The sequence below is a fragment of the Onychostoma macrolepis genome, chromosome 03, assembly GCF_012432095.1.
Source record: "Onychostoma macrolepis isolate SWU-2019 chromosome 03, ASM1243209v1, whole genome shotgun sequence".
In the NCBI taxonomy this organism is placed as follows: domain Eukaryota; kingdom Metazoa; phylum Chordata; class Actinopteri; order Cypriniformes; family Cyprinidae; genus Onychostoma; species Onychostoma macrolepis.
The window spans coordinates 15,741,971-15,767,514 of NC_081157.1; the positions used below are offsets into that span (position 1 = coordinate 15,741,971).

Here is a 25,544-nt window from a genome sequence, read left to right on the forward strand (position 1 = left end):
TTTATATTGCAAACTGGTATTTGTCATTTTATTTAAATGTATTGTCATAATCATGAACACACCTGTTTGTAGCACAAATAGTTTAACTATTTACCACACTTTGTTATTCCTCTAGTTATATATCTATTAGGAGTGTGCATCTCCATAACTGAGACCTACGCGATACGCATCTTGCTGCATAGCCAACGATACGATACATTAAAGATACATATGAAGCAGCTACCGATGCAGTGTGATCCGATTTCGATTCAACACAATGCGATTCAATGGGAAAAAATATGATGCTAATAAGTATTGCGCATCTACTAAAACATCTACTAATAATAATAATTATATATGAATTAATCGGTTTTTACCAATGCAAATATATTCGAAATGATGCATCGCAATAGGAATGCCAACTTGTATCCAATGCACACTTTTTTAAATTGGTGCATCACATCGTCAACTTTCATGCTGATGCACAGATGCAAATTTGTGAATCTTACCATCCCTAATACCTATAGTGGCTAATAAATCGGAAATATTGCACATTCAAAGAAAATAGCTTACTTTCGGGTTAAAAAATAAGTTGGATATTAAGAGTCGAAACATAAGTAATTACAGACAGATAATAACAGGATCACATATTCTAAATGAAATATATAATGAAGTCATGAGAATGCGGCATACTACTGATTGAAATTCAGTAAGTAGAAAGCTAGTATTCCACTCCAAACACAGCCAGATAGCCTCCAAGTACAGGATCGTGAAATCAACATGCAGCTCAGTGTGCCAGCGATATGCATTTGTCTTCTTTCAGACAGCCTGCATGCTGTCAAAAATATTCCCTTCGACAAGCTTTGATGGTGAGAAAATATCTGGCAACCTTTTGTGAAATCTGACTGTTTACCTACTAAAATTTTTTTTTTTTAAATTTGGGATTAACCCAAATAGACGTGCAATCACTTATTTGACGCAAATAAAAAAAGCACAGAGTTGCTCATCAGCGTTGATTGTTGACCACCAGGAGTGTGTGCTGCTGAATCAGTGAAATGTGTGACTCTTGGGTGGGATTTACATTCAGGGACGCCTCTTAATTAATGTCATTCCCAGTGCAAAAGACACATTCAATGACACACACCATAAACCTCCTGCTTTAAGCGTGAGGCGATTATTCAATGATGTGGTTTGCGTATGATACAAGAAAACAACATCTGCATCCCTTTAAAACTTCCAGAGGAAATTCCAAACACAAGGAATTTGTTCGTAGTTTTCAGTTTAGCACTGTTATTCCTGCCATCCCGGATGATCAGAGTGTCTGTATGGCGCCCCCTGAAGGAAGAGCAGGTGTCTGCAGGAAGCAGGGGCTGATGGTATGCATGTAATGCTCTGTGGAAAGTGTGACTGTGTTCGATTTAAATGCTTTCAGATGCATGAACCAGCGGGCTGTTTTCTCCATTCCTATGCAACAGGGCACGCCTCCCGCTTCTCTCCTAGCAACAGCGAACGAATCCCCGCCGAAAGGCCTTCTCTCAATGTGTTTTTGGACACTTTGGCTTCATTAATTTATAGTAATCCTTCAGAACATCAGGCATGTGTTAGATACACATGTATGCAGACCATAACTCATAAACAATGCAAAGTTAAAATGAAGGGGGGGAAAAATTCACATAATTGCAAAAAACTAAAAACAGATGATGGGAATAAAAGTGTGTTCTTGCCACATATGCAGCTGAACGTCATGTGCCTGTAACTTCTCTGAAATTCAGCGTGTTTTCGGTGTTTGGTGAGTTGCACAAGCATCTATTTGAATCAACTTAGCAGATCAAAGCTGAGATCAGATTTCAATCACCTATCCATGATCAAGAGTTTAAAAATGAAAGCGTCTACACAGCAACACATGTGAGCTGTTTACCGCCAAGAGCAATACTGCAGACTTTCAATCAGGCAGCACTCAAGAACTGACTCATCTTTATGCTGAGATGAAGGGTCATGCATGTTTCTTCAACTATGGGCATGTTTGACACCACTTTGCAACTTTTAGAAAATAAACTCTTCAAACTCTCAATAGTTTATATAATTTGTCTACTAACAATGAAGAAATATGTCAACATTTCACCATATCTCCTGTGATATAAAGTATTATGTTTGATCACATTCTGTGGTGGAAATAACATTGTAGACATTTCTGGAACAAAATGGCGGATGTCTTTGTCTTGCTAAAACTAAATCCACAGCCAGCACTGGATGTATAAATATAAATGTAAACATAAATATAAATGAATAAAATGACATGATACAAAATAAAAATAGTATCTCTTTATAACAGGCAAAACTGTTGATGAAAATAGCACTACAAGTGAGACATTATAAAATGTAAATAACTACACAAATCTATGTAAATAATTGTCACGCAATAAATACCAAAATGGTTTATGCTTATTTCCCTCTTAGATCAGCATTGTTTTAAACACTAATATACAGTGGGTACGGAAAGTATTCAGACCCCCTTAAATTTTTCACTCTGTTATATTGCAGCCATTTGCTAAAATCATTTAAGTTCATTTTTTTTCCCTCATTAATGTACACACAGCACCCCATATTGACAGAAAAACACAGAATTGTTGACATTTTTGCAGATTTATTAAAAAAGAAAAACTGAAATATCACATGGTCCTAAGTATTCAGACCCTTTGCTCAGTATTTAGTATAAGCATCCTTTTGATCTAATACAGCCATGAGTCTTTTTGGGAAAGATGCAACAAGTTTTTCACACCTGGATTTGGGGATCCTCTGCCATTCCTCCTTGCAGATCCTCTCCAATTCTGTCAGGTTGGATGGTAAACGTTGGTGGACAGCCATTTTTAGGTCTCTCCAGAGATGCTCAATTGGGTTTAAGTCAGGGCTCTGGCTGGACCATTCAAGAACAGTCATGGAGTTGTTGTGAAGCCACTCCTTCGTTATTTTAGCTGTGTGCTTAGGGTCATTGTCTTGTTGGAAGGTAAACCTTCGGCCCAGTCTGAGGTCCTGAGCACTCTGGAGAAGGTTTTCGTCCAGGATATCCCTGTACTTGGCCGCATTCATCTTTCCCTCGATTGCAACCAGTCGTCCTGTCCCTGCAGCTGAAAAACACCCCCACAGCATGATGCTGCCACCACTATGCTTCACTGTTGGGACTGTTTTGGACAGGTGATGAGCAGTGCCTGGTTTTGTCCACACATACCGCTTAGAATTAAGGCCAAAAAATTCTATCTTGGTCTCATCAGACCAGAGAACCTTATTTCTCACCATCTTGGAGTCCTCCATGCGGGCTTTCATGTCTTGCACTGAGGAGAGGCTTCCGTCGGGCCACTCTGCCCTAAAGCCCCGACTGGTGGAGGGCTGCAGTGATGGTTGACTTTCTACAACTTTCTCCCATCTCCCGACTGCATCTCTGGAGCTCAGCCACAGTGATCTTTGGGTTCTTCTTTACCTCTCTCACCAAGGCTCTTCTCCCCCGATAGCTCGGTTTGGCCGGACGGCCAGCTCTAGGAAGGGTTCTGGTCATCCCAAACGTCTTCCATTTAAGGATTATGGAGGCCACTGTGCTCTTAGGAACCTTAAGTGCAGCAGAAATTTTTTTGTAACCTTGGCCAGATCTGTGCCTTGCCACAATTCTGTCTCTGAGCTCTTCAGGCAGTTCCTTTGACCTCATGATTCTCATTTGCTCTGACATGCACTGTGAGCTGTAAGGTCTTATATAGACAGGTGTGTGGCTTTCCTAATCAAGTCCAATCAGTATAATTAAACACAGATGGACTCAAATGAAGGTGTAGAACCATCTCAAGGATGATCAGAAGAAATGGACAGCACCTGAGTTAAATATATGAGTGTCACAGCAAAGGGTCTGAATACTTAGGACCATGTGATATTTCAGTTTTTCTTTTTTAATAAATCTGCAAAAATGTCAACAATTCTGTGTTTTTCTGTCAATATGGGGTGCTGTGTGTACATTAAAAAAAAATGAACTTAAATGATTTTAGCAAATGGCTGCAATATAACAAAGAGTGAAAAATTTAAGGGGGTCTGAATACTTTCCGTACCCACTGTAGATAAAACAATAATATTACACAATCTTTACTAAAAAGTTATTTGAAAAAGTCAATAAAAAATATTAAGGCACTGAATTTCAAAGACTGAATTTGAATAATTCAACAAAAATTTACATTTTAAATACAAAGTGGAAAAGAAATCACTAAAAGTGATAAAGTAATCAGCTGAAGAAACATTCTCATATTCTCATGTTCTACAACAGCTAAACTATTGAGTGTCATTCATAACAAAGCCTTAAACCACACATGGGATAATGTGGCTTAAAATATGACAGGACTTTAATTTTCTTTAACTTTAATTTCCTGGACTTTAATTACATTTTCTTGCCCGGACCATCTCTCCACATCAAAAAGTAACAACCTACAAAGAGGGAGGTCTTGGTTGCTTAAACTGCGTTTAACAGAAATACAGTATATTCGAGTGTAATGGAGCGTTCACACTGACAACAATTAAATCAATGGAGGTCACCAAGTTGCACTGCTGGTTGAAAGTACACTGCTATAGCCATCTATATCAAGCGGATATAGTGCATTTGCAGTAAAGCCCATGGCACGGTTACTTGTACTGACACATCAGTGATATCTGCATTTTAACCCAATATCATATTTATTTTCCTTTGGCACTAACTTTTGGTTAAAAAATTTGATTGCATCATTTGATTGTATCATTTGTTTGGCATATCAGATGTGAGTGTGCATGCAGTGTGCTCTGAATGTAGCAGTCCATCCAGACATGCAAAACAAAATTCATATACTATATTATGCATAATGAAAAAATAGTAAAGGTTGTATGCCACTGCAAACACACCCTAACTCCCCCTAGATACAAATTTGTCACTTCTATGTCTGTAGGAGCGCAGCAAAATCATGTTTTGGTAGGAGAGGAGATCTGTGCAAATTCGAATGATGAGTTTAATCTGCGCTTCATCTAGGGAATGCAACACTATCGTCTTCAAAACGAGGAACAGAGTTTAGGGCCAGCTGGTTTATTTTCTTGCCTATTCTTATCCTCCGTCTGATCCAGCGGGACTGCAGTGATTAGTCCGTTTGATGTTGGCCTCTGAATCCCCAGGGATGTGCCCCCTTCCCTTCCTCCCCCACCAGAGCCGGACTGGGCTGCAGCCGAGACTCAAAGAGATCCGCAGCTGCAGACGTGGGACAACATAGCCGGGCCAAGCACATATCCCTGTGGCACTCCCCTCATGTGAGCTTACACTGACAATCATGCCGCATTTTAGGACAAACATTTTGTAGTGATGGGAACTGAATTGGGCTGTTTAGGTGACCCGGCCGTCTTGCGGAATGTGTGCTTAAACAGAGATAGGCACAAAGCAAGCAAGCATCTCTCCATGCAAATCCAAGTATGAATGGAAATAATCCTGAGTTCACTGACTTGACTGGTAATTATTAAAAGAGATGGCATGGGTAAATAAAAGCAGCAGGAAGAGACAAGAAAGGGTTTTCAGAGGCTTTCAGCTCTAAGAAGTTCTTGTATTATCAAAATAAAACCAAGACCAGTTTGAACATTCAGAGCACAACGGTTCGTCATGTATATGCATTTCCTCTGATGATCAGACAGACACGCTGATCAAAAAAAAGCTAACTTTGTGTTTTTTTCCAAGCGTGGTAGCTCACTATGGTATTGCCATAGCAACATAAAGTTAAACAATGCACCAGTTCTCATTTGCATTGGGAAGGGGGTGGTTCTTTTGAAGGGAAGGGGGCTCAGACAAACAAACAGCACACCAGCTGCTTGCGTCTACACACATGCATGTTTAAATTCACACGCACATATCAAAAGGGCATTCAAAAACAACAAAAGTCGAAATACTATATAAATAAAATGTACACGCAAAAATGATGCAAGTTGTGCTAAATATTACATACATTTTCACAGCCTCTCTGTAACACATATGCACATGAAAGTGTGTCCAACATGCCAGCCTGCTATAATGCGGTGAGCAGCCAGCACTTTATGCGGTTTCATCTCGTTTAAATTTCTCCGCTCATCCTCTGATCTCCGCTATCAGGCGGTGCTCTCTTGATGTGTGTGCTGGCTGGCCGTTTGAAGTTCTGCGCTGACTTTAAAGCGGCCAAAAGACCCTGAACGGCAGGTAGGTAGCAGACCAGGGATCCTGGGTGCTCGTTAGCCCAATGACTGTTTAATTAGCTTGATGAGGACTGCAGTGTAAATGCGCTTGCCTATTGACACAAATGGGCATCTGTGTTGTTCATTGCTCATGCGGGGCTAATTTATTCATCCTAAGCCGTGTGTGTCTGGCGCACTAACGGGTGCGTCAGATAACGGCACTCGTTTCATCTCGACACTTTAAAGCAATAGCAGAGAAAAAAAAAAAAAACACAATTCGGCAGATGAAAGAAAGCGTTGTGCTATACGGAACAAGACATGCAAAACGTCCTGGAACAGTTTTAAATTACATATGTGCCAATGACAGCCAGACCTGATTTCTTTCGCTTAATAGTTGTCTCATTTCAGTTTTTTATTTTTTAATGAAAGAGGCAGCAATAAACTGCTTTAAGATTTGTAATGCAAATTAATAAAATACTGTAGCATATGTTAGATCAATGCAGTCGTTATAAATGTGATATAAAATTGTGCAGTAGTATAGTAACTAGGGGTGTACACATTTGTAAGTGTCTTTTGGTTTGAGGCACATACGTTCCAAACTAAAGGGCCGGTCCCACTACACAACTACACATTCTATTGACTTCCACTTATGCACATGTGAATCCAGGAGAGTGGAAACGCAAGCTTGCGTGAAGAATTTTCTCATTTCGTTGCAAAAGTTCAAGTCCACCTCTGGGCAGCATTCTTTATTGGTAACAGCCTATAGGATTCTGATTGAGTCAATTAATTGTTTAAATGTAAGTATTTGATATAAAAGACCACACTGACACATTTAATAATGAAATTAATAAAATTGCCAGTCACACTTTATTTTAAGGTCCAATTCTCGCTATTAACAAACCATTAACTATGACTTTTGCCGCAATAAACTCCTAATTTGCTGCTTATTAATAGTTAGTAAGGTAGTTGTTAAATTTAGGTATTGGGTAGGATTAGGGATGTAGAATATGGTCATGCAGAATAAGTGCTTTATAAGTACTAATAAACAGCCAATATGTTAATAATAGCCATGCTAATAAGCATCTAGTTAATAGTAACAATTGGTCCCTATACTAAAGTGTTAACAAACTGCCTGTACATGATCTTATACTGTAATGCGGTTCCCCAAAGTAAAGAAACCGACCCATCTCTAGAAAAAGGCACATTCTACACTACCTCTTCTTATTCTGCTTTCCATTCCAAAAATGTGTTGATGAAAACACATTTGAACTTATACTGGAACAAAGCAACATCAAAAAACAAAAACAAAACTGAAAGTATGTCATGGAAATGTTTTCCTGTAAAAACTATTAATTCAGGACAAGGTCTTGTGCTCCAGGAGATGATGATGATGATGTCACATGTCCACTGGCAGAGTTAATGACTGAAATCTAATTAAACACGTACAGTTACTGCCAAGAGTGCGTGATGCACCAGGACAAGGGCCAAACAAACAAACAGCAAATAATGAGCTCATCGGTGGGTCGAGTCCAGCCTGATGTCATTCTTCAACCTAAATGGGAGGTTTTCCACCAATGTTTAGACACTGTAAATACTCTCACATCTGCGCCTGGTGGGTATGTTGAACGTGGCACGCAGCTTGTCAGGGGAGTTTTGCTCATTTTCCTTGAGTGACAGTGAAAAAGCGAGGCCAGACGAACTCGAACAGCATCTAACCTGAAGTGTGCGATTCCTCCCGGCACACAAACCTTGCGAGCTTCCTCAGAACGCCATCCTAACCACTTCCACATCTCCCGCTGCATTCCTGCGGTTGGGAACAGGCTCCGGGAGCACAGGCAGTAACCCCACGCTAGCTCCACATCTAAGGACTCTGCTGTGGGCCAGGAGATGGCCTTCCCAAAACAGGACTTAGAGCAGAGCCTCTTTCACAGCCCCATAATCCAGTCCAGACCACAGCATTGTTCACATTTTACTGGTCTCTGCTAGCACACAACAATACTAGAGCACTGCTGGATATCACGGCTCCAGAGCAGTCAGGGAGGCAAGACTGACCAAATATTGCCCTTGGACACTCAAATGAGAAGCAGCATTTGTGTATCCAAATAACAGTCAAATAAATAATTGTAAACATTAAAACATATTATGCAAGGTTTATTGTAACAGTGCAGCTGGGTTATTATAGTTAACTAAAATATAAAATAATTTGGTTATTTAAAAAAATAAAATAAATAAGATTTAATTTAAGTAACAAAAAAATGACTCAAAATATTAATAAAAACTATAATAGTATCTCAATGATACTAAAATAACACTGCAGTGTATTGTTATTAAAGTTGTATGTTGTACTTGAGAACAGGAAACAGCATTTAACTTGAACAGTGGCTTGCAGGGCAGGACTTCATTTTATCCTTATTGAAAAAAGAAAGTTATTTAAGCTAAAAGATTTTTGTTCTAAAAGTATTTAATTTAATTTAATTTTTTATTTATTTTTACATAAGAGTAATTTTATCCTATTAAAAAATATTTGTTAGCTTCAAATTCAACTAAAGGGACTAACAAAATACTAATGTGTCGTTCCAAAAAAAAAAACCACACACAAACACACACACACATATATATATATATATATATATATACATATATATATATATATGTATATATATATATATGTGTGTGTGTGTGTTTTTTTTTTGAACACACATTAGTATTTTGTTAGTCCCTTTAGTTGAATTTGAAGCTAACAAATATTTTAATATATATATAGTTGTGTGTATATATATTCATTCATGACCTTACTACAATCTTACTGACTGTAGTGTACTTTTAAAATAGGAGACTGTAATAATGAATTTAATGTCACTCAGATAAGCCGGATGTACCTGAGTGAGTCCTCCATCTTGCTCATCTTCCTCTTGCTGCCGGCTCGCTCCTTTTCCAGCTCGGCCTGAAGCGTCTGCAGCTGTGACAGGACAGCAGAAGTGTCAATCACTCAACACGCTTCATCAGCTCCCGCCCTTCAGCATAACTAAACAGAGCTGATCAAATTTTCTAAAGGTCAGAGGTCAGCCGTGAGCAGCCGCTGGCAGACGGCTGGCCTGCAGGTGTATACGGCCTCTGCTTTGCAGATGTGCCCTTGACAGAGGTCCGCCTCACCGTCCCGCTTTATGACCGGACCGGCCCTTTGAAGGTGGGGTGGCAGGCAGCAGCCAGGTGTCTGAGACTGATCTTAAAACTTATCTTCACCTGATTGTGTCGGCCCAATTATTAAAGCAGCCCTTTTATGACAGTTCTGAAGCTTTGAAGACTTTTGAAAGGGAGCCGCTTGGCAGCAGGTCCTATAAGTCTCATAATTAGTGGGGCAATCAGATAGGACTGTGACTGTCCAGTTATGCTCCCCTTTCATTTGGGAAAACACTTGGGACCCTCATAAGGCTGTGCTTTAATAAACACCAACTGGTCTCTGCTTCCACCTGGCATTTTTGGTGATCCGATCTCAAGTGCTAAATCCAGGTGTAAAGAGGGTTTAAAATGTTTCTTGATCAGATCACTGAAATTACATACAGGGGTAGACAAAAACGCATGTGACCATATCACATTTTTAGTGGAAACACTAAGCGCCCTGAAAGTGTTCTGGAAATCAAAGTGTGAAGCTCCGCCTACTCGCCATCCACAAGTGATCAAAGGATAACGATAATAAGAATAATAATATAAATGGTATCGCATTTCACCTGACCATTTGTGATCGGATCACTGAAAACACTGAAAATCTTAATACCAGGTGGAAACATGGCCTGAATTTTACAGCCACATCAAAGTGAACTAAGGCAATTGAGAGCAGAGCAAATGCTTTTATGTCTACCTAAAACAGCCTGCTTTGGTTTATAAAGTTTCTGAGACGGGTGGTGATTGTAAAGAAGGGTCAGTTTCTTCAACTGATGCTTAAGTTTATTACAATTGCCTCAATGTAATAACTAGCACTGTCAATGTTTAACATTTGGTATTATTAAGCATAAAAAATGCAATGCAAAATTGCAAAAATGTGTAAATGTAAATGTGGGTGTGTGTGTGTGTATGTTTCTTTATAATGAGTGACCACTTACTTTGATATTTTGTTGTATAATTACATGTCTAAACACATTTTGGCTACTGCATAAAATTATTAAAAACATAATACAAACCCGATTCCAAAAAAGTTGGGACACTGTACAAATTGTGAATAAAAAAGGAATGCAATAATTTACAAATCTCATAAACTTATATTTTATTCACAATAGAATATAGATAACATATCAAATGTTGAAAGTGAGATATTTTTAAATGTCATACCAAATATTGGCTCATTTTGGATTTCATGAGAGCTACACATTCCAAAAAAGTTGGGACAGGTAGCAATAAGAGGCCGGAAAACTTAAATGTACATATAAGGAACAGCTGGAGGACCAATTTGCAACTTATTAGGTCAATTGGCAACATGATTGGGTATAAAAAGAGCCTCTCAGAGTGGCAGTGTCTCTGGGAAGTCAAGATGGGAAGAGGATCACCAATTCCCCCAATGCTGCGGTGAAAAATAGTGGAGCAATATCAGAAAGGAGTTTCTCAGAGAAAAATTGCAAAGAGTTTGAAGTTATCATCATCTACAGTGCATAATATCATCCAAAGATTCATAGAATCTGGAACAATCTCTGTGTGTAAGGGTCAAGGCCGGAAAACCATACTGGATGCTCGTGATCTTCGGGCCCTTAGACGGCACTGCATCACATACAGGAATGCTACTGTAATGGAAATCACAACATGGGCTCAGGAATACTTCCAGAAAACATTGTCGGTGAACACAATCCACTGTGCCATTCGCCGTTGCCGGCTAAAACTCTATAGGTCAAAAAAGAAGCCATATATAAACATGATCCAGAAGCGCAGGCGTTTTCTCTGGGCCAAGGCTCATTTAAAATGGACTGTGGCAAAGTGGAAAACTGTTCTGTGGTCAGACGAATCAAAATTTGAAGTTCTTTTTGGAAAACTGGGACGCCATGTCATCCGGACTAAAGAGGACAAGGACAACCCAAGTTGTTATCAGCGCTCAGTTCAGAAGCCTGCATCTCTGATGGTATGGGGTTGCATGAGTGCGTGTGGCATGGGCAGCTTACACATCTGGAAAGGCACCATCAATGCTGAAAGGTATATCCAAGTTCTAGAACAACATATGCTCCCATCCAGACGTCGTGTCTTTCAGGGAAGACCTTGCATTTTCCAACATGACAATGCCAGACCACATACCGCATCAATTACAACATCATGGCTGCGTAGAAGAAGGATCCGAGTACTGAAATGGCCAGCCTGCAGTCCAGATCTTTCACCCATAGAAAACATTTGGCACATCATAAAGAGGAAGATGTGACAAAGACCTAAGACAGTTGAGCAACTAGAAGCCTGTATTAGACAAGAATGGGACAACATTCCTATTCCTAAACTTGAGCAACTTGTCTCCTCAGTCCCCAGACGTTTGCAGACTGTTATAAAAAGAAGAGGGGATGCCACACAGTGGTAAACATGGCCTTTTCCCAACTTTTTTGAGATGTGTTGATGCCATGAAATTTAAAATCAACTTATTTTTCCCTTAAAATTATACATTTTCTCAGTTTAAACATTTGATATGTCATCTATGTTGTATTCTGAATAAAATATTGAAATTTTAAACTTCCACATCATTGCGTTCTGTTTTTATTCACAATTTGTACAGTGTCCCAACTTTTTTGGAATCGGGTTTGTATAATATTGTGTTTGTGAATAAATGAATTACCTTTTTGTCAGTGATATTTTGTAGGTCTGTTATCTCTTGCTGCATCTTATTCTCTTGGTCCTGAATAAAAAATCAAAACAAGGTTTTCATGCAACCCATTTTACTTCTGTAATATGGCATATTTCTGATTGAAACAGGATTTTCAATTTAAAAAATAAATTAAAAGATTTTATACATGTGGAATTCATTTGATGTTGAAAAATAACTATGTGATAAGTGGTTGGATGGGAGGGGTTGACAAAATCAGAGGGTCTGATGATAAGGAAAGCAACGCAAGCTATGTATTAATAAAAGATCACAAAGACAAATATTTGTTTTCTCTGGAATAACATGCACTGGTAAATTGTTCATAATAAGACCAGGGTCAACTTTGATTTCATGCTGACTTTATGGGCCGTTCACTCTGACAGACTTGCATGATTTGCATGACAAAGCAAACAGTTATTAATTTTCATTAAGAATTGGAACGAAAATCTGATTTGAACTTTTAACATTTTGCAAATGAGCAGAGATGTGATGGAGTGACTAAACAATGGAATTGAAGTCAGTGGACTGGCATTCTGCAAAATACGGCAGCCAGATGTTTGTTCCTGCATTTCAAGTTGTGAATCCCACCAATCACGAGGGCAAACAGCAGTATGAACATTCTCTACAAACAAGGATACAGTGACTGACAGCCTCACTGTGGGGATGGAAGGGTGTGAACAACTGACCCTGAGTTGTTTCTGTCTCCTGTTTTCAGCTTCCTGTATCTGCTGTTTGAGGTGAATCACAGTCTGCTCCAACTCTTCAATCACCTCTGATGCCTGACAACAAAACAAACTACATTCACAACATGCTATGAAACTGTAGGATTACAGACAATCTCTGATATCAAACACACTGGCAGTAGCTCAGTTCCAAAACCTAGTAGACTGCCTACCTACACAGTATTTCCATCACAAACATCCACCTGATGCATAGGCCCTTCAGTAGAGAGCCATATAATTCTATTAAGTACATTTTAGAAAAGTATATTTCCAGGTCCATCTTATGTAGCTAAGTATACTAAATGTAGTGTATTAGTAGTATACTTATATGTATACTATTTCGATTCTTTTTGGGACTGAACTGTAACAGTAGTAGACTTTGACTACAAAACTATTTTACACCACTAGTTTACAAGTTTTTCTTTTCTACTGCAGCTAAATTGTGAAATATGGTATACATGAACTTCTAGATATACTGATAGTTCTTAAGTACAAGTGTCTGGCAAATATACTTCAACTTTTCAGTATACTTGTCAGTATAAGTCAAGTATAAATTTGTTAAGTAGATGTCTAAAAAGTACATAAAAATAGACTGAAAGTACACTCTCTTATTTTTAATAATAATAAAAAAAACTACACTAATAGCACAGTTGAATAAACTTTTTTGGCACAGCGGTCTCAAAATATGTTACGACAAGCTCAGTGAATTATCCAATTAAATTATGACTTTTTAGGAAGAAAAATACCCAACATTTCTGCATTTTTGTGGTTGTTAGAATATCGTAGAAGTCCTAATACAGCCTAATGTTAAAGTCATACAGTACTATAGGAATCAACTGTGAGTTTTACTTTACTCTCTTCTGCACTTCATGTGAGTTGTAAAATTTGTGTGGCAGCAACTGATCAATAATTGAGTTTCAGTTCAGCCATTTCATTTGGGTTAGGATGCTGCAATAGAAAGTGGCTGTCAATGTAAACAGTAGAAAGTGAGGCAGGGTTTGGAAAAGAGCTAATATACCAGGAATCTTTCCTAAGATTGTATATCAAGTTAATTCAATTAAAGCAATGGTCTCGGCTTAATAAAAAAATGAAGCTGTCAGTTATCACAGGGAATTAAATTGAGTAAAGCATGCATAGGTGTGAGCGGTGAGTGAAGATGCCTTGGCTGCAGAGAGGGCATGCTCCTGCTGGAAGTGGCTCATGTCAGCGTTATGTCTGTCCTGAAGTTTCTGCAGCGCATCGTCATGCTGTTCTCTCATCTGCTCCATCTCCCTTAGCAGGGATACGTTCCTAAAGCATACAAACAACTTTTTATTAGAGTGATAAAAATCACAAAACACAATAGCTCCAATCTCTTGACTTGACTTGCACTGAATTAACTGCAATGCATTGTGCGACTGCATTATATGTTCAGGATATATGTAACACTGCCTTCAAGTCAAGTGTGTTTATGATGCCGTACATCTGTTTTGGAGCAGAGCTATGATTTTACATCAAATCTCTGCACCTGTGATCAGTCGTATCTGAGCTTGTCGGAATGATCAGGTGGTTTTCTTGTACCTGTGGTTGGCCTCTTGAAGCTCAGCTCTGATGGAGGCGATATGAATCTCTAACTCGGCTTTCTCCTGTGTGACCTTCTGCCGGAGCAGGTTCCCATTCTCCACTTCCACTGAGAGCTGCTTCACCCGAGTCTCCAGCTCATGCAACATCTGCTCCTAGAAGAACCAAACAGAAAAACAAAGATCAGACAAAAAAGACAGAGGAAGTTCTGTAGAATGTTTTTTTTTTTCAAATAGCTCATACAGCGCTGGATTTTTTTTTTTTTAATCTTTTCTTGACAAAGAAAATAATTTTCCGTCATTTACAGTGAGGAAAATAAGTATTTGAACACCCTGCTATTTTGCAAGTTCTCCCACTTAGAAATCATGGAGGGGTCTGAAATTGTCATCGTAGGTGCATGTCCACTGTGAGAGACAATCAAAAAAAAAAAATCCAGAAATCACAATGTATGATTTTTTAACTATTTATTTGTATGATACAGCTGCAAATAAGTATTTGAACACCTGTCTATCAGCTAGAATTCTGACCCTCAAAGACCTGTTAGTCTGCCTTTAAAATGTCCACCTCCACTCCATTTATTATCCTAAATTAGATGCACCTGTTTGAGGTCGTTAGCTGCATAAAGACACCTGTCCACCCCATACAATCAGTAAGAATCCAACTACTAACATGGCCAAGACCAAAGAGCTGTCCAAAGACACTAGAGACAAAATTGTACACCACCACAAGGCTGGAAAGGGCTACGGGGAAATTGCCAAGCAGCTTGGTGAAAAAAGGTCCACTGTTGGAGCAATCATTAGAAAATGGAAGAAGCTAAACATGACTGTCAATCTCCCTCGGACTGGGGCTCCATGCAAGATCTCACCTCGTGGGGTCTCAATGATCCTAAGAAAGGTGAGAAATCAGCCCAGAACTACACGGGAGGAGCTGGTCAATGACCTGAAAAGAGCTGGGACCACCGTTTCCAAGGTTACTGTTGGTAATACACTAAGACGTCATGGGACAGGGCGACTGCACTGTATTAAGGAGAGGATGACCGGGGCAATGTATTGCGAGATTTTGAGGAAACAACCTCCTTCCCTCAGTTAGAGCATTGAAGATGGGTCGAGGCTGGGTCTTCCAACATGACAATGACCCGAAGCACACAGCCAGGATAACCAAGGAGTGGCTCTGTAAGAAGCATATCAAGGTTCTGGCGTGGCCTAGCCAGTCTCCAGACCTAAACCCAATAGAGAATCTTTGGAGGGAGCTCAAACTCCGTGTTTCTCAGCGACAGGCCAGAAACCTGACTGATCTAGAGAAGATCTGTGTGGAGGAGTGGGCCAAAATACCTCCTGCAGTGTGTGCAAACCAGGTGAAAAACTACAGGAAACGTTTGACCTCTGTAATTGCAAACAAAGGCTACTGTACCAAATATTAACATTGATTTTCTCAGGCGTTCAAATACTTATTTGCAGCTGTATCATACAAATAAATAGTTAAAAAAATCATACATTGTTATTTCTGGATTTTTTTTTTTAGATTATGTCTCTCACAGTGGACATGCACCTACGATGACAATTTCAGACCCCTCCATGATTTCTAAGTGGGAGAACTTGCAAAATAGCAGGGTGTTCAAATACTTATTTTCCTCACTGTATGACAGTGCTTGCCAGCCATTGTCGACATTTTCCAGTGATCCATGTTTCACTGTTATATGGTAGGAGGCACTATTATGCATCTTCTGAATAGTACGGAATCTCTGGATCCAAAAATAGGTGAAGCAGAAGCAGAAACAAGTAATAAAAGCATTACTTATGCACATGTAAGCAAGCATTCAACAGCATATAAATCAAAACTGCATATGACTGTGTAAGCTTTGAGGGTGTTGATGGACACAGTCAACACAGTCTACTCCAATAATGATTTGATCATCGTAGTCTTTGAGAAAAATGTGATTTCTCAGCTTTTTGTTCAAAATGTTGCTTTTTGAAACTATGAAACTTACCCACATTCAATAAAATGGTTTGTTTTGTTTAAAAACAGAGGCTCTGTTCCTTCATGGTATTGTATTTATACAGCAAAATATTCTGGGGGCTATGAAATTTTTTGAAAATGATCAAAAATGCTGGCACTAGCTAGCAACTAGAGTTAATGTATAGTGCTTTATACAGTAAGATTGTTTCAAAGTAGTGTTAATGTTGCAAAGCTGATTCAAATCAGTTCAGTGTCAATGTTGCAAAGTTTATCAGTTTAGAAACAAACTCAAAACCCAAACTTTTGAGTGGTAGAGTGTCACTGTTTCCACAAAAATATTAAGCAGCAAAAACTTCAACACTGATAATAATGAATGTTTCTTGAGCAGCAAATCAGCATATTAGAAAGGCTGCTGAAAATTCTGCTTTGCTTCACAAGAATACATTACATTTTAAATATATTCAAATTGAAAACAGCTATTTTAAATTGTAATAGCATTTCACAGCATTACTGTTTTTTTAATCAAATATATGCAACCTTGCTGAGCATAAGATACCTCTTTCAAAAACATTTAAATATGCTGGTTATCCCAAACTTTTGACCGGTAGCTCACAACTTTTTCAAAAGAACAGCTTGAGTGTAGTTCAACTGCTTTAAATTATGAGTAGCTTGTATCTTGACAAACTACAGCTTCACAGTAGCTTCCCAACACTGATTTCCACTACAAAGAGACAGCAGAGAAAGGCAGTGAAGATCTCTGAATGGGGAATTCTTCTGTAGATGTGATAGTGAAAGTTGAACAGTTCAGTAACAGTGAGCTTAAACAGCTTTCTAACCGCATTCACGGCCACCACACCATCCTCATCCACCTTCAAAGATCATCTGAGATCATCTTTCAAACAGCCTCAAATCTGATGCACCTGTGGGCCTCTGTTCTTTAGCACAACCCAGAGCATGCTGGGACTGAATATGAAAAAGGCATGTGAAGCAGATCAGCAGCAAAGCATGGCTCAGCCCTCAAAGAACATCTAGGATGGTCTTCATTTGAAAATGAGACAAGCATATCTGACGAAATACAGGAAGGGGAAAACTTTCCATGGGACAGCAAGAGCTGTTAAACCAAAACCAGACAACCTTCCTGAGCAGAGCACAGACACACACACACATACACACACACACACACACACACACGTGCTCATGTCTCATCGTTAATGGAGGCCACTGTCCCGTGCGTGGCGGATGGAATGCAGGCTGATATGAATGATGACAGATTATTGATTGAAGATACACAGCTCAGATGATGAAAGTGGCCAGTGTTGAAAAGTACAGCTTTCTGATGGCAACGTCAGTGTCAAAACGCTGGAAAATAGGCCTTTGTTAACTCCCAGTGTGAAATGTGGCATGATCTGAAAGAGTTGGGCATGTGCTATGACGCACACTGGTAATTAATACACTGACCCTGATAGCACATGCCAACGGCACATAAAAGCGTCTGCTCACAGCCTGAGCTATTCAACAACTCATCCTACTGTTAAAAACACTTTCTACTTACCAACATGAAGACTATAGAGTCAGGGTTTAGTTAAGAGTTAGTTTCATATTAATTATGCATAATTCACCATTATTACTATAGTAACTACATGCAACAAGGACACTGAAAAATAAAGTGCCACCAATAATTATAAATTTTACAGATCTGGCTTATTACTTAATTAAGTATTTACTAAAATATTAGCTGCTGGGTAAAATATGTCACATGTTTTGGGGTAAACTGTGTGTAGTACTTTGATCCGTCAAATTAATTGTCTTCTAATTTCATGAAGCTGAAAAAAAAAAAAAACATTTAAGTAAACATTTTAAACCTATTTAAGTAAGAACAATCACACATATCTCAACTTATCAGTCTTAATTACTGAATTACTCAGAATTGTTATTGAGTGTCAGTCAGAAACAGAGGTTGATGTAAATGTGATTGTGATAACACCCTCTTACTGACAAACTCTGCGTATGAGACGAGACACGTCTTTATCCGTTTAATCACACATGCCCTCATCTCCAAGCACGTCTCAGCGGACAGGAGGATGCTGAGTCTGTTTACATGCTCCACAAAAGAGAGGTGGAGAGGATCTGCTTTCCGATACACGTACATATACCACCACTCTCTGAAGATACGGATCAACAGTTGTTGATGAATACTCAATTCAAACAAAGATGCATATCTCATAAAGCAGACATTTTGTTGGCTCAAACTATGTTTATCTTTTAGTTTCTTTAGGGGCAGAAGCTACACTTTAATAGCCTTTTTAGAAGTCTAATAATCTAGGTTACTTCCACCAAAAATGCTGTAATAATTTAATTTGTATATGATCACTTTCCCCTGCTGAGATTGGCTAACCTCTTTGTATGCGAAATGTAACAACGTCCCACCAAGTTTCTGAATACTGAATAGAAGAATCAAATTTTCCAGGATAAATCTCCTTTAAGAGTATGCAAACTGAATCTGAAAATCATATTTGCTTTGTGTTGTATCAGGAGGTACACGTATATTGCTTGCGCTTTACTTTGGAGTCAAATATGTAAATAAACGATACTTCATCAAATGAGCTTCCCCTTGAGTACTGAGATTTGATACTGCAACAATAACGCTTACATGTTAAGCTTACAACGGGGGCCATATATGTGTTATACATGTTATGCATTTGTATCTGTATAGATATATGTGATTTTTATAGATCTTACAATGGGTGCGACCGAGTGAATGTTTGTACATTTGTCCTTCATGTTAGAAGTACGTTGGATGTAGAACTTGGCATCTGTTTACTGTTGGTGACTCATCATGTCGTGTCCCAAGCGTCCATTGTAGACAGGGTCAAGTCAAATCACATTTATTTATATAGTAATTTATACAATGCAGGTTGTATAAAAAAGCTTTTCAGTAATAAACAGGAAAATTACAGTGTTAATGTTGCAAAGTTCATCAATTATGAAGCAAATTTGATTCAGCTACTGCTCTACAGAAGACAAAAGTGTCTTTATTCAGCTTAATTTAGAACAATGTTGATTAAATTCAGGGTTTAAGTGTCTTGGTAAAAGACATATGGTGAGACTCATGGTTCATTTCATGGTTCACCAGCTCTAAGCTTTAAAAGCCCCATTATTTTAATGCTTAAGTTCAACATTTTGTTGACCTTAAATATAAGTTCCAAAAGGTCGCTTTTGGTTCCCAAAATAAACTTTCAAGTAACAACAATGGACAATTTTGTGCAATGGAACGGTTCCTTGGATGTTAAAGGTTCGTCATGGAACCATATATGCCAATAATAACCTTTATTTTTAAGAGTGTAGTTTGATTTTTTTGGAAAAAATGGAAGTTGGACAAATGTATGCACTCAGTATCACTTAGACTGGCTGATGTTCACGTCTCTCAGGTACAGTCTGTGCTATGACATCAACGCATTTGAAGTCATCAATCTCCATTGAGCCCTGACTGTGATGAATATGTATCTTGTCATCAATATTCAATGTGTTGCTTCCTCTATTGAGGACTGACATTGGCACCGCCGTTGTGCGCTTCAAAACTTGGCGATCAAGCCACCAATGAACGTTCGGAATAATAAGCAGAAGAACGGCTGTGCCAACTTTTGACAAGCTCCCACGCAAGAAGCCACAGGTAAACAGACAAGCACCCGTTGGTGCTCCGATCTCGGCCGTCCAGAAGATATGAAATGCGGACGGTGTGACTCCACGTAGCTTTGAAGAGCTTTTTTGAGAAATCAGGATAGCACCAGAGCATGCCGCACAAAAGAATGATGAAAGAACGAAAGATAAACAAAGGCTTTCAAAGGCTGGAGTATTGAGACATCAAACGCAAAGTAGAAACAACACACAGCATCTCACCTCAGCTGACATATTGACAACAGCAGCCTATGAGGAGAGAAGAGGTAAGACAAGAGGAGGGGGGGTTATGGGCGGAGAGGTTGGCGAGGTCAGCCTAAACCAACAGAATGGGAGAACCTAATTTCCAATGACAGAAGGGCCTTTCATCTGGGGCCCTGCCTGGAAATGTGCTGTGTTTAATTATTAAAGAAGGGTCTTACTCTGTGGGGTCGGCATGCATTTGAAGTCTCTTAAATTCAGCCCTGCTGACAGACCGCGGCTGGCCGTCTCAGTGTGTGCCCTTACCTGTATGACAGCCGCTGAATGCTAATTTGTAACAAGCAAAACTCATTAGGCCTGTGCCACGGAGGGACGCGCATCCCGGCTCATCTCAGAGCACCGCAGCGCTTCGGTCCATCTAGTGGGGTGGCTTCAATCAAAGGCTCTAAGGCATGCTTTGTTTCAGGCACACACACAAGACAAAGTTTGCGAGATGAGAGAAGACGAGAAAAGACAAAAACAGAGAAAGGTACTCTACACAATGCACACAAATGCTTTTCCAACGTGTTACAAGTGTGTGTATTCCTATGGTGCTGTGACAGCGACAAACCTCAGTACTCAAGGGGGAGAAAGAACCATTAAACCAGATGTGTTGCTGTCCAGGTCGGCAGCTGTAAACATGTCTAACTGTTCAAACTGCTGCTCCGCAGGCCTGGTTATACGGAGATGCTATAGCACCATCAAACAAAAGCAAGAGCACCCTCAATTGACCCTTCGCAAAGAGCTTGATTGACAGGCGATCTGACCAATCATAACACAGAATCCACCATTTTGTCCAACAAACAAAATGGCTTGTCAGACATAGCAACAGTAACTAAGGAGGGTAGGTATTTGTGAAGGATCAATTGGATCTGTAATAACAGTATATAACACAGTATTGAGCATTGCAGCCAATCACGCATGTCTGTTGATCTCTTGAATGCAATGGCCAGTCAGAATTGTTTGAGTCAGTCACAATCCACTTACCACTCAAAATGCTTGAGTTTTTGTTTAGTGCTGTGTTCTAATTGGTAATAAATCCTCTCGTTATACAGAACAAAAGAGTAGATGCAAAGTAAATAAGACAGTGAATGTACAGTGTAGTCAGCTTCATTGATTATAACGGATGTTTTCACTAGAGTACAGCAGAACTTTGCAAGATCACGATGAACTGAAGTGACAGTTTTTTTTTAGTATTTACGAGTGATTTGATTCTGGAACTGGGCCTGTTGTTCCACCATGACAGCAGATGACTTAAAACAGAAAGTCATTGAAGAAAGACTCACTACGCTGATGCACCCTTGCTTCATCACTGAGGAAGTCACTAGTGCATATGTATAACATTTAAATTTTGTTCTGATAGATTTTGGAACGCAACAACGTGAAATTGGGACTATGTATATAGAAGCTACATAAGAGCGCAAGACATTGAATATTTCCATTGAACAGTGTTGAAGTATGAGTGAACGCACTCACTGTGGCCTGCGTCTGGCTGCTGTACTCGGCCTCCATCTTGGCGAGCCGTTGATTGGTGTCCTCCAGCAGCTCCTGGATGTTGTCTGTGTGCTTCTTCTGCAGGTCAAACTTTTCTTGTTCCATCTCCGCCACCGCAGCATGCAACTACCAGAGAGGATAAACCAACCATACAACATAGATCAATAAAATATAAAAATAAACTCTTCAAGACTCTGAAATTGTAACATTTATAATATCAGGGCTCAACTATATGTTTTTTTGTTTGTTTCTGCTCTCACAGCCACTTGTAGTTCAGTTTTACTTGCTATTAAAAATATTTAATTTTAGCAATATATTTTCATTTGACAGAAAAAAAATATATATATATTTTTTTTTTAAAGATATAATGCTTTTAAAGACTTTTTTGAAGACAGAATTAATGCTGTATGTCCATACCAGAACAAACACACATAAAATACAGGATGTATCAGACTGTATTAATTATTTTCCAATTTTTGCAATTTTTCCTATTAAAATCCTTCCCAATTTTCTGAAGAAAAATAGCTAATTATGAATTTAAAATAAATAAATAAAACATACTAAAAGTTTGCAAAATGTAAAAACAGATGATCTATGATCCCACACTATCATCTGGCCATTCTTATTGTTGAGCCCTGAACATGAGTCCTACAGAATATTATGTTTAGAAACAAAGAGAATGTTTTATAAGGCCTGAAGCAAGATACCCTTCAGCCAAAAGCCTGTAGAAAGGCAGGGCCGGATTCTCTGGGAAAACCTTGAGCTTTTCTTTTCTATCTCTGCAATAAACATACACATCTACTGAACACTCAGAGAAGATGGATTTTTAGGATTCTTTCTCATACTCAGACGGGATTGGCTGAGCTCTAAACTCAGTGAGTGTTCAGCGTTCAAAACTCTGGCTGCTGGAGGGACGGGCCAGTGGAAACCTGAGCCTTTTCAACCCTTCTTTACCTTCTTCTCCCATTCGTTTTTCAGAGATTCAGCACTTTGATCAGACATTTTCTTCAGCTCGCTGATCTGTTTCTCTTTGGTCTGTCGGATGACCTGGGACTCTCGCAGCAGGCTTTGAACTACAGGGGAGAGAGGGAGGCAGACACAAACATTCAGGCCTGGCCGCAGGGCATCTCTCTGTCTGCTTGCACCCCAGGCTGCCCCAGACAGCACCATAATTCTTGACTCAAAAAAATAACTAAATAAATAAAACAATAATATACAACAATGGGTACGAAAACAAGAAATGATACAATATCTTTGTGTTACATAAGTTAAGGTGAAGTGTATAACAGCAGAAAGCCAGTAAAGGTTATGCTGAATGTTTAGAAGTTATAAATAAATATAAATAAAATAAAAATAATAAACATTTTTTATTATAAATTTAAAAAAAAGAAACTGTAAGATGCACGAAGCTATGCCTGACACATTCCACATTCACATTCAAGAGAATAAAGATTAATTTGACTGAAGAGTTCTCTCAATAAATAATAAGCATTTTGTCAGTTAAAATTACATTCGATGTAAATGAAAAGCATGTTTTATGATTTTGGGGGCTTATTCAAAACTAGAAAAAAATGAAGAGTAAAGTCCCGTTCACACCAAGAACGATAACTATAAAGATAACGTCCTATCCGTAATATTAGCGTCCACACCAGCGGACGATATCGTCTGTTTATTCTAAGCGCATACGTGTCTGCCGCTTTAAATTCTCCTGCTTGTGATAGCAGGATGGATTCTGATTGGGTGTCAATGATTTTATCGTTCATCAGCTGGAAAAAAATCATTCTGGAAGTGGTTCCAACGATATCGTTTTTCTGTGCCTTTATCGTTATAACTGTGGTGTGGACTCTGCTATTCTTTAATATTGAGAACGATTTTTAGAACTATATCTTTATCGTTACAGTATCATCCTTGGTGTGAACGGGCCTTAACAGCCTCTTGACTAACCTGGCTCCAACAAATACCTGCCACTGACTTTTGAGAAATACGTAGAAAGGCCAAAACAAGACATCAAATCACAGATGCTGAGTCGTACTGAGTCGTAAGAAAAAGCCTCTTTGTTTGTGAGTGTGGTCCATGCTTTACTACGTCTTTTTACAAGGTGCAGCTTTTGTTGGCTCCTCAAATCCAAGTCTTTAGAGCTGTTTTGGGGCTGAAGGAGAGGTTTCCAGCTGGAGTGCACTGGGTAACACTTAACCACTGACAGAGCGCTCAGAGCGAGTGTATAAACACGACCCACTGCATGCTCTACCCTCACCTCTCTTCTCCAGCCTCCAAATTGTCTCCTCCGCCTCCTTCTGCTTCCCACGATACACGCTCTTCAGCTCGTCAATCTCGCCATTCTTGCGGTCCAAAATCTGAGAAAATAAACACAAACCACGTTTTGTAAATTTTCTGAAGAAAATGTGACTGGAATTGTGTGTGGATGGAGCAGTTGATAAGTCAAGTCACCTTTATGTATATAGTGTCAAACAGGAAAATAGTTTGTCAATAATGCAAGAGGAGGACAATAATAAAGAGTCATTTTTCCAGTTAAAGTCAATTCATTGATGATTTAGTGGTGTCATCATCCAGTTCAGCTCTCCTCCAATAGTGTCTGTGCAATCAGTCAACCGTCCCCAACTAAGGAAGCCAAATTAGACTGTTAGACTGCTACAGTATGTGGTTACTAGTGTACTCTAGGTGATATCTGGTCTTTAGATACGGCTCAGTTCCCTTCTTCAATATAATTCTGTGGGATTTTTGCCTGTTTTATCATCTACCAGATACAAATTTAGTAATTAAACAAACACAACAGGTACTATTCACCAGGCCATCGTTGATCGTCTGTCAGCACAGCATTCTGGTGTGTTCTGCACTAGCTGGACCACACTGTACGTATACAGTTAGTATTGTATATCCACACTCCCAGTTTCTCTATTTGAATGACAAATACAGACTACTACCACCTGCTGGCATGGAAAGTTATTTCCCCTCATACAGGCACAAAACGTATGTGTCAGTTGGCTGTTGGCTGCAGTCTTTATGCTGTTTTTTTAAGCGCAACTTTTTGGCCCAGATGCCAGGCAACACGAGGCGTCAACACCGTTGGCTTTCGTCATCGCTAGTTCTTTGAAGTCGGTTTGGTGTGTCACGGCTTTTAGACGTTTGTTCAGATCACTAACCCTAAGTGTGAGCAATGGTAATAGTGATGCTTGCATTAGCAAACAACTCTGCAAACAAGAAGCATTCATGACACTGAGACGACGGATGACAGAACGTTTATGTTCCAGACTTTCCAGCTAATCTAGAGCCATAAATAAATTTCAGTGGGAACAGAGTTTAAATAGAGGTTTGTGGTGCTTCCATATGACAAGCTAATGCTGGCTGCAGATTACAGAGGATAATGTTCTTATTCACAAGCATGACCATGAAGGAACTCGCCCTCTCCTGCGTCACTGAATGCTGGAATTTGCTGCTTTGAAGCCGACGTTTAGCGGATGGGGGTTTGGGGGTGGTGGGCAAGATCCCCATTTTTGGCCCTTTCTTCAGTGAAGGCTTTTTGCTTAAGTATATTATCTGTAACAGTAGCGTAAGCTCAAAGCAGAGGATGACAAACCCGTATGAATCTCACATTATGCTCTGGGAAGGAAGACCACTCCAGGAGACGTACCCATGACCCCACTGACAAGAAGTAGTGTTTTGGTCACGAACAAAACAAATCATTCACTTCCGTGAACTGACATATTTTTCACACACTGAAGTCTCTCCTTTTTGAAGGGCCTGACTGTGTCTCCCTGCTTTCAAAGACTGACTATAGCATGAGCAAACAGCATTTCATTACCATACATTAGCATATAAATGGCATATCAATTGTTGGACCTGCTGAATGTATACGCTCGTCACTGAACAAGTCTATGTTTTGAGTCTGAACG

The 25,544-nt window shown here is 39.3% G+C and overlaps 1 protein-coding gene across 5 annotated transcripts in view; it reads right to left on the reverse strand.

The window, feature by feature from the left end:
• The window catches only part of cep112 (centrosomal protein 112), a 178,135-nt gene that overhangs the window by 115,223 nt on the left and 37,368 nt on the right, over nt 1-25,544 (reverse strand). For all 5 annotated transcript variants that reach the window (XM_058770000.1, XM_058769999.1, XM_058770003.1 and 2 more), the window contains 8 exons: nt 23,888-23,987; nt 22,588-22,706; nt 21,616-21,759; nt 14,269-14,423; nt 13,869-13,998; nt 12,673-12,765; nt 11,960-12,019; nt 9,042-9,121 (listed from right to left, as the gene is read on the reverse strand). In XM_058770000.1, the coding sequence (XP_058625983.1) occupies nt 9,042-9,121; nt 11,960-12,019; nt 12,673-12,765; nt 13,869-13,998; nt 14,269-14,423; nt 21,616-21,759; nt 22,588-22,706; nt 23,888-23,987 (881 nt within the window). The remainder of the gene's footprint in view (nt 1-9,041; nt 9,122-11,959; nt 12,020-12,672; nt 12,766-13,868; nt 13,999-14,268; nt 14,424-21,615; nt 21,760-22,587; nt 22,707-23,887; nt 23,988-25,544) is intronic.